General features: G+C 35.0%; 1 protein-coding gene across 1 annotated transcript; it reads left to right on the top strand.

Annotated features, from left to right (window-relative positions):
• The first annotated feature begins 285 nt into the window (after window positions 1–285).
• On the top strand, window positions 286–1,786 carry LOC123671614. Its single transcript, XM_045605583.1, has 2 exons — window positions 286–1,037; window positions 1,094–1,786. The coding sequence occupies exons 1-2, from the start codon at window positions 636–638 to the stop codon at window positions 1,628–1,630; spliced, it is 939 nt and encodes a 312-aa protein (XP_045461539.1). The 5' UTR covers window positions 286–635; the 3' UTR covers window positions 1,631–1,786.
• Window positions 1,787–10,947: the final 9,161 nt, after the last annotated feature.

The following is a 10,947-nucleotide window of genomic DNA, read 5'->3' as shown; positions in this document are numbered from 1 at the left end:
CATTTAATAATTGTACTTTTGATATAAAGGAAATGTAACTAATGTTCAATAAAAGATTCTGAAATAAAATATCTTCCTTTATCTATATGGAGATATATATATATCCGGGAAAAAAGTACTCACTTTTTTCCCGGGGAAAAAAGTACTCACTTTTTTCCCGGGGAAAAAAGTAATTTCGTGAAAAGTCAAATTTTGTTACCTGCCAACAGAGATAAAATGTCAAATATTTTTCCCGTCACAGAAAAAAGTTATATTTTGTTATCTGTCAACAGAGATAAAATGTCAAATGTTTTTCCCGTCACAGAAAATAGTATATTATATACCGCGGGACTGAAGTAGTACATTTAATCCTGAAGGTAAAGTTTATGGCCCGACCGCAGGGAGGGCCATAATTTACCTGAAGGATTAAATGTACTTCAGTCGCAAGGTATATACGATACTTTTCGTACTTCCGGTATGATTTTATAAATTATTTCAATAATTTCAATCAGTTTTTTCTCTCTTCAACTCATTTAATTAACTGTCTTTAAAATAAGTTACCATAGTAACATTGCGTTGTGACAATTATAATTTAGAAACATTGTCATTACTAGTGTCATTGTAAAGAAACATTGTTATTGATAATTATTGGTATCATGAGTGAAGAAGGTGTATCTGATATTGATAAAAGAGCAGCCGAAGTAGGTGAAGAATTGTTACCACCGAAATCTAGAAAACTATACGAGCAGCAGTACGATGCTTTTAAAAAGTGGTGCCGCTTAAAAAATGTGAGACAACCTACTGAAAATGCGCTGTTAGTCTACTTCAATGATAAATCAAAAGCGGTTTGTGCCTCAACTCTCTGGGCACATTACTCAATGCTGAAATCGGTTATTAACATTAGAGAAGATATTGATATAAGTAAATTTCCAAAATTATTAGCTTTTTTGAAGGGAAGAAATGAGGGATTTAAGCCAAAGAAGTCAAGAATTCTCACGTCTGAGCAGGTAGATCAGTTCTTACGGGAGGCTCCGGATGATAAATATTTAATGCTTAAGGTAAATTTGGAAATTTGTTTATATTCAGAAATTTTAAGAAATCAATTTTTCTGTAGGTTGCACTTATTTTGGGCGTTGCGGGAGCTTGTCGTGGAAAAGAGTTGGTTGATTTAGAAATCGAGGATGTGAGAGATTTGGGCGATTCCTTCCTAATTGCGGTTAGAAACACCAAAAATAAAATTGACCGAAATTTTGTGATCAAAAATTCAGAAAACAGTGCCATCAGTTTTGTGGCGATATTTCGAAAATATGTGGCATTGCGAAAGACAGGGACACCTCATTCAAAATTTTTTGTTCAATACATCAACAAAGAATGTACTACGCGAGTAGTAGGAAAAAACATGTTTGGTACATTTCCACGGCAAATAGCAGCTTTCTTGAAATTAGAAAATGCGACGTCTTATACGGGACATTGTTTTAGACGCACATCTGCGTCTTTGTTAGCTGATTCGGGAGCAACAATAGACGTGCTGAAGAGACATGGAGGATGGAAATCCTCCAACGTGGCCGAGGGATATATTGAATCGTCTATTAAAAATAAACAAAAAATTCAGATAAAATATTTGGTCAAGTCGCCGATTCGTCCACTATAGTTATGTCACAGTCCTCATTCTCGCTTCCTGTTTCCGCAGGATCTTCGAAACAAACACCAGTTCAATATGAAAAGGACCTATCTGTTACTCGTCAGTTACCTGGTGCATTAACCCAGGAAAGACTGGTCAATATGACGAACTGTCACAATATTAATTTGAATATAAACGTTAATTACCATTCTAATTAATTATATTTTTCAATAAAATATCCCTTAAATTTGTTTGTTTGTGATTTAATCGTTCCGGGAGTTTCGTCAATATTTAATCCCGGAGGGATTAAATGTGACACTTTAGTACCTGTCACAAGGGAGTGAAGTTGTCACTTTAGGCCCGGAAGTACGAAAAGTTATATTTTGGTATCTGTCAACAGAGAAAAAATGTCAAATGTTTTTCCCGTCACAGAAAAAATATGATTATCGATCTCCCCTCTAACTGGAGTATGCATAAATTAGATGCTCACATTGTATTCTCTAAAATAGGACTACATAGTGACAATATGCCTTATTCGGAAAGAACAGTTGTCCTTACAGAAAAAACAATTTCTGCTCAAATTATAAACAGAGCCATAGATGTTATGGAATACGTAACAAATATTGAGGATTCAGGAAACTATATTGAAATATTAAAGTTTTAAAATATATGTTTAGTTCAGAGCAAAAATTGACTCATTTTCGTTCCTGCTAATGCAAAAGAATGTACCGCTTGCAATAGTTTCAAATAAAGATTAAGGATGCAGGACGAAGAAAAAGACTAGTATCTAGAAGAGCAACTAAAAAAGAAATTTATTCGAGACATAGAAACAAAAAATTATATTTATTCTGTTATTGAAAGATTGAAAATGGAAAAATGAAACTAAAAACCTGGACTTCTTAATGAAAGATCTACCTTTGACATGGTTACAGCTTGTTACAACTCAAGTAGCTGTAAAAAGAATGGAGTACGCTATACCCCTGATTGGGTATATTCCTCCATCCTCATGAAAATCAAAAGTTCTAAATTATACAATCACATTAGGGAAAATAAAATTTTACCATTGCCATGTCCAAGCCCACTTTCAAGAAAAAGAAGTTTTTGAAATGATGAAAGAAAAAACCAAGCTTATGGAAGTGTGGGAGCTACATGGATGCTTGCTTGTGGACGAGTGTAGAGTTTCTAAAACTAAAAAATTCTATAAAAACATTATGGAATTCGTTGGTTTTATCGATTTGGGGCGTCACACCCCACATAAAATGAAAAATAGTCTTGGAGATCATGCTTTGGTCATTATGTTTTGGCCATTTGCAGGTCACGGTCTCCAAGCATTGGCTTGCTTTCTAAGTGGGGGTGATATATACAGCGAAATTTTAGTGAAAATAATGCTTGAATGTGTTATTTTATGCGAAAATGCGGGTTTCTACATAGACGCTATTACCAGCGATGGGGCAAGCTTAAATAGAAAAATGTGGAAACACCTAAATATAGAAAACACCAGTCCACCATGGTGTGAGCACCCCATGGATGAAACCTGCACTCTAAGAATGTGTTCTGATTTTCCACACCTCATCAAGTATTTGAGGAATAATTTGATTATACATCAGTATAATGATATACTACATGGTGTCAGCTCGATATGGAAACCAGGAAAACGACAGTCTTAGGAATGTGGTGGCACTTGACTTCTGATGGTCTCATTTTTTCTTTACGTTTCAACAAGGAAAATAGAGAATTGTTGAGGTGGGAAAAATACCAACAAAACATGAGATCCTTCGAATACTAATGTCATTATATAATCCTTTGGGGCTCCTCACACATATCCTTCAAGAAATCAGTAGAAGCAATGTCTCTTGGGATCAACCAATTGGAGATGAACATTCCAAGAAATCGCTATTCTGGCACAAAATTATTCATGAAATTGAAAATATTTCAATTCCCCGATGTTATCTGACGAAAATAGAATATTGGAAAATCACATAAAAGCAAATTCATATATTTGTGAATGCTGGAGAGCAATCAAGTGCAGTTGTTGCATATCTAAGGATAAAAAAAAATTATAGAATGTGTTTTACTCGGAGCGAAAACTCATGTTTCACCAATTAAATTGCAAACAATTCCACGATTAGAACTAGATGGGGCTGTTATGATAGCGAGATTAGGAAAATCGTTTCGCAAACATTCGTCTATTAAAATAAGTGAAATCTTCTAGTGGTCCGACTGTCTAGTAATTTTGAATAGGCTGAGGAATGAAGATCCAAGAAAACTAACTAAATATGTAGCCTACAGAGTAGTCGAGATACAAGAAAAATCGATGATTTCTATTTTGAAATACGTATCTACGAAACTCAATGTATCTGATGAAGCAACTAAATGGAAAAATTCAGCAACTTTAAAGTATCTAATTAGATAGTTCCACGGTCCGGAATTCCGTTATTTCAATGAAGAATACTGGCCTGTCGAACCAGTGGAAGAGTTGTTAACACTATCAAATTTTTTTTTAAATTAATAGACTAATATTCTAAATCTTTCACTCCCTCCTTGAATCGGGATATGAGGGTTATTCGAGAGTTCCTCTAAAAAAACATAGATCGTATTTTTGTTTATTCTGATGAAGTTGAGAATTGGAATTATTAGACTTGGTTCATAACCAAGTATGGTATTGAGTATGAGTATTGAGGAAGCAGCAGCAGCACGCAGGGGTTAGACAAATATAAATGTTTATAAAGCATATTCTGAGCATAGTATTAGTTGAGGAGCAATTAACTATCACTCTTAATAGAACTGACGAAGTCAGCTATACTCAACATTTACACTACTGTGAGTGTGGTACATTATCCCCAAACCTTCTGTATTTCTATAACACAGAAGGAAACCTACTTGCAAATCTATATATCAACGGTAGTCCAAGGAGTGTGAAAGCAGTTACCTTGGTTAGTCAAAACACTAGTTCTGACATTATAAACACTGCTGATAGACTGTGTGAAGAGTTTGAGGTGGAACCAGTTATCTTTCTGCATTTGTTGAATTGTTACATTCTTGAATTTAACAGCAAACCAGTAAGCAATGGCAGGAATATCAGACTCCGGCATGAAGGCTGCACAGTTCCTTGGCCTTGATGGAGCTAAAACTGCAGCAGAGATAAAGAGTGAATCAATGTCTCCTATAGAGATCTCTGCAATTTTAGAGAAAAGAAGTTATGTCCTGGCTGGCATAACTCCAAAGGAGTTCAATGATCTTCACTCTGCTTATGACACTGATATCACCGGGCTCCAAAATGAGTTCCAAGGCCATTTGTGATGATTATGGTGAGCCTTTAGACTGGGATAGCTCTTCCAGAGCTGTAGAATTTTGTTCTAAAGTTATTTTTGAAGTTGGGCCTGAATCTCGCCAGATTAAGAAATCTGATGGTGATAGAGTGTGGAAATTTAAGTTCCTGTATAAAGGTCCTGCTAGTGAGCCAGTGGTCAAGGTTGCGTCCGTGTCCACTTTCAAAGTAAACCAGCCTGCAAAACAGACAACAGAAGCAAATAAAATCATTCTGACTATCAAGCAGGCTGGGTTGCTTGCAATGGACACCTTTAACAAGCTTGCTGCCTTGATCCTTGTACATAATGGTGTGTACCTTCTGACACCACTTGCTGGGGCAATATTTTCAAGAAAAGATATTGCTGAGATTGCAGCAGAGCTTAGAATTAGACCAGAGGAGGCTCTAGCAATTATAAACTCAAGTTGTCAGTCTGGTGGACATATGCTTGCTGACTCAAGAGCACACTGTGCTGCTGTAGCAGCAGTTGTAGCCACTAGGAACTTGAAAGATGAAAAGCTGCAAAAAGTTCCTCTTCAATTTACTTAAATGACCTTTTTTCCTTGCCGATATCCGGAGAGATCACAGCATTTGCTGATGATACAGCTATTTTTTATAGAGGACAGGATTTGAGGGATTGAAATTTTTAGATATGAGAATTCGACAACATGGTTTATGTAACACCAATCCTACTTGTATTCAGTAGTTTGAAGTAGCATTAAAATCTTTAATGATGAACAATTTGAGATCTCCTGAAAGTAAATCGAGAATTGCGAAGAAGCTACCAATTAGTAATGGCTGAAACAGTTCAACGAATTCGTACCTCTTCTGGAAGAGCTATTCGTGAAATCTCTTTCAAACCACCATGAACATACGTAACTAATTTAATCAAGATTGGAAGGACAGCATTTTTTTTTCGAACCCGAAGACATTCCCAACAGATTTTTCACCAATAATTTCATTTATTATTCTGAATTTAAAACGTTAGATTCAACTTTCATTAATCTTAATTCATCAAGGTTCATTTCATATTTTTTAATGATAATAGCATTTTTAGTTAAAATACCTATATTTTTCTTTCATTTATGGTTAACAAAGGCACATGTGGAGGCTTCTGTAGCTGGTTCTATGATATTACAGTATCAGATATTATTATTCGTTTTTTGGGTATATTTAGATATCTAGGAGTTAATTATTTAGTTATTTTCATTTTATTCAAATTCATTATATTATGCTCAAAAAAATATCGAGAATAATGTTATGTCCGACCTGAATGTGACATTATGAGAAAACATTCATATTATTCATCACTCTGTAAAAAATTGTTTTTCATTTTATTTTAATTTCACCACGTTAATATTTATCTTCATTCCAGATTTCCTAAAGAAGTAAAGAAGAGAAAAGCGTGAGTTCGGTTTGCGAATAAACGTGAGTTTATCCCAGAAATCAATAGTTTTTTTATGCTCTCATCATTTTTCTGGTGATTGTTCACCCTGTGCACCTTTTTATGAATAAATATGTTTTTTAGAATATCATCCTCTTAATATTGTACATACTATAAACAAAGTTCTCTATATTCTCAACAAATGAATCTGAAGAAGTATACATATTCAAATACTTTATGCTTTAATATTACTGCTTCTTTCTTCTTCTTCTTCTTCTTCTTCATCGTAAGTTAGGACTAATCCTGTGTTTTCATCAATGGTTTTCTAGCCGCTGCTGGGATGACGAAGACCAGCTTTCATACCACCTTGTAGGTGGTCGTCCTGGTGGTCGGGATGTATTTGGTTTTTCCTCCTTTGCGATTTTTGCCAAGCGGTCATCCGACATTCTGTCCACATGGTCTCTCCATGCTCTTCGCCTTTTTCTTGCCCATCTCACCACATCCTGGATGTCACATATATCTCGAATTTCTTCGTTTCTTTTGCGGTCAAGTAATGTGTATCCCGCTATAGATCTCAGCGCTCGCATCTCAGTTGTTCTTAGAAGACGCTTAGTTACGGTGTTCTCTGCTCTGGTCTCTATCGCGTATGTCATCACCGGTCTCACACAGGTCTTGTATATTCTGACTTTGCTCCTGGTGCTCATATATTTATTCCGCCAGAATACATCTCGCAAGTACCCCGATATTAATGATGCCTTCGTTGTTTGAGCTTTCACTTCGTTCTTCAAATTCCTATTACTTGTAATATTCGCGCCTAGATATTTGAACGACATCACTTGTTCTACACTATGATCGTATATCGCGAGTTTACATCTTCTTGGTTCTTTAGATACTGTAAAAGATTTTGTTTTCTCTACAGATATCTGCATGTTGAAAGCTTCGGCTATTTGTTGGAACTTATACAGGAGCCTTTGTAAGTTATCTTCATCTTCTGATATGATCACTGCGTCATCGGCATAACATACGATTTTCATTTCTTTGTTTCCCATTCGGTATCCCCTTCCAGCCTTTTTCACTTCGTTTATTATCTCATCCATTATGATGCTGAACAAGATTGGGCTGAGGCTGTCTCCCTGTCTGATACCGGCTGTCACAGGAATTCTATTGCTCAATTTATTTTCAATTCTCACATATGTATGATTATCGGTGTTCAGCTTCTTTCTAAACTGCACAAAGCGCATACAAACCTTTTTGAAAGCCTTGGTATTTTGGGGATCTGTTGTTCATTATTTTATCATATTTTTGTCAAGGATTATTGTAAATTATTATCTATATTATTCTTTCAATAAAAAATTTATTATTATTTATGCTTTTCCTTTTGATTTTTTATTTCAATTCCAGTTCAAAGCAGACTGCTGCATGTTAATAAATATACGTCGAAATAATGCAAATTCAATTACTGTTCAATATGTTCAATTCAGCGTTGCAGCCGCTGCTTTGCAATAGCAGCAAAATGTCTTTCCAATAAGCTTCTCTATAAGTCCACCATTCGGCCGGTCATGCCCGTCTTGGAGATATGCCGCAAAGACCCATCTGCTCTGCAGTCTGCACTCTGCAGAGACTTCTAGTCGTGCAGAATACAATCCTGGACGAGCTGTAAATTCACCATGGTTTGTCAGCAACGTACGGATACATGAAGACCTGCAAATACCATTCCTAGACGAACATCTAATAGACCTGAACGTGAAGACCTTCAGAAAAATGAAAAACCACGCATACTCTCTCACAAGGGAGCATAAAAGAAAAAATGGTACTTCCCTAGGAAGTGTTAAATCCAAACTCCGACTGGTAGAGATTACACAAACCTTCTAAGTGGCATAGTGCCACCTGCTAGAGCAGATCAAAATAGCTCACCAGAGGTGAATTATATTCAGATTCGGCAGTAAAAGCGTGTCCGTGAAGTTAGTACCCACTTTTTCGAAAATTAAGAATTTTTTTTTGCATTCGTTAGTTACTATTTGTAACACAAAAATTTTCGTTTGTACCTCAAGGATACTGGTAGAAAACATCGCATTCCGCTGGGGTGCTAACTTCACGTTTTTTTCAATTTTTCGCAAAAAAAAAATTTAGTTTGAAAGTCCATACTAGTAACTGTTCGTTACACAAAAATTTTCGTTTGTAACCTAACCTATGTATAATGGCGAAAAACACCCCCTAAAAGCGAATTTATCACCCACATCCTCTGAAAATAACATATTTTTTTTCTCCCAATAGTTCTTCGTTAGTAAAGATTTGTAATTCGAAAATACTACCCCTTATATGGAAATTTAGCACCCATATTTTTGACAGTTCTCGATTTTTTTTTATTCGAGAGTAACTATCTGCTACACCAATGCTACACCAAAATTTTCTTTTCTAGAGGAAACCTGATATCGTACTCAGAGTTACTGTATTTATAGAATTTGCATACACATATTTCCTGTTTAATGCATATTGAAAAAAGCAGTTCATTATTTTCGACACAATATATCTTATATTCAGTTGATATAATATTATTTTTATCAGTCATTTCATTGAATTTAGCAGGTACACGAAAGAATGAAATACGCGAATATCCCTATACGTAATAAGTCTTTCACTTAATCAATTATATATTTTTTCGTGGTAGATTTCATTTAGCCGAAACTTGCTTTCAAAAATTGACTATAAAATAACCTATGAGTAAAAACTCCCACATGATATAAATAAAATTTAATTCTCAAAATAATAATTTGTTATACATTACCTTATATTCAAATGCTTCACTTGTGTCGATAAAAGGATGACTGCTGAATATAGTTTCCAATAATACTTCATTAGAATATATCAGGCAAATATTGTGTCCTTGCAGCGATCCAAGAAACATACATTCAAAGTTTTTATGAGCAGATTCAGTCAATTAAATGGTTCCATATATCCGTGCAAACGTCTTTTCGTGAGAGCATGTCATGCACTTTTACTTTTCCATGAGACTATTTAATCCCTGTCCAATTTTTTCGAGAGCAGAAACGATATTGTCCTTGTTTTTTTAGCAAAAAATCGAAAAAAAACGTGAAGGTAGCACCCCAGCGAAATGCGATGTTTTCCTACTAGTATGCTTGGGGTACAAATGAAAATTTTCCTTTATAGATTGGGTTACCAACGAAAATTTTTGTGTTACAAATAGTTACTAACGAATGCAAAAAAAAATTCTTAATTTTCGAAAATGTGGGTGCTAGCTTCGCATTCTAGGGTTGACATTTTTTCATTATAAGTTGGGTCACAAACGAAAATTTTTGTGTTACAAACAGTTACTAACGATGGACTTCCAAACTAAATTTTTTTTTTTTGGAAAAATCGAAAAAAAACGTGAAGTTAGCACCGCAGCGGAATGCGATGTTTTTCTACCAGTATCCTTGAGGTACAAACGAAAATTTTTGTGTTACAAATAGTTACTAACGAGTTACTAACGAATGCAAAAAAAAAATCTTGATTTTCGAAAAAGTGGGTGCTAACTTCACGGACACAGTAAAAGGCTAATAACCTAACTGCAAAAAAAAAAGGAAATTTTAAGTTCTATTTTCTAAGGCCTCTATATTCTTAGCTAGCAAATAACCGAACACTCTGTCAGGAGTCAAGACAGATCCTAGTCATGACAGGCCAGTGCCGGATCCACGGGGGGGAAAGAGGGTAATTATCGACCAAAAACTCGTTGAAATATTCATAGTTTGGAGCAAAATCATCTTTCAGCCAAGAGTAAATGTGTTAAGGTTATTTGTTTGATTTATAATTAATATGATAATAGATTTCAGAAGTAATACCTATCAGGGATGAGGGAAAGAACTGTAAGATCATTACTTCCGATCCAATTCAAAAGATGATGAAATTCTCCGAACAAGAATTCACTCACAATCTTTTTAAATGATGATATAAACATTAATGATTTCAGATGAAGAAGAAAGGATATTTTCTTAGATGAATATGAAATACTCATATTTTAATTGTTTGATGATGAAGAAAAACTGTAAATATTAATCACTTCATCAGAACGGGAGAAATGATTGAATTTAGTCATGAACATATTATATTTGGCTTGAAAATTTTATTCTGCCGAAGATTGATGTGTTGCCTATTGACATGGCGTCCGCAGGGGGGCCTCAATATTACTTTCTCAATCCAAAGGACAAGGAAAAAAGGAAAGTAATGAATTCACAACAATTTTCCGGTTTTCGATGGAATTAAATACTATTCATATAATCCATAATCGGAAGAGGTATTTTTTGAATTGAAAACTTTTTTAGGAGCGTTGAGCACTTCTTGGGTGAAGAAAAATCATGGAATCGAAAGCACTCCATACGTGTCAATTTGTTTATAAATTCATCTTATATATACTCTCCATGCGTGTCGGCAATCGGCATTCTCTTTGAACGTCACCAGATGATCGTTTTATGGGCGGCTTCTTTGATGTGGGATTCTTCATGCCGATTCTCTCATATATCAATAATTATTTTCCATTCTCTAATCAAGATATTTTTTTTCGAAAAGAAGTTGGATTAGATGTCCCATGAATACGAAACGCAGATACAGGTATTGTAGTCATACAGTGATGCTCAAATGAGTTAATTCATATTCTGCTAT

The sequence above is a fragment of the Harmonia axyridis genome, chromosome 1, assembly GCF_914767665.1.
Source record: "Harmonia axyridis chromosome 1, icHarAxyr1.1, whole genome shotgun sequence".
NCBI lineage: Eukaryota > Metazoa > Arthropoda > Insecta > Coleoptera > Coccinellidae > Harmonia > Harmonia axyridis.
Note: the sequence above shows the minus strand (reverse complement) of the source record. Positions and strands in the feature narration are given on the sequence as shown.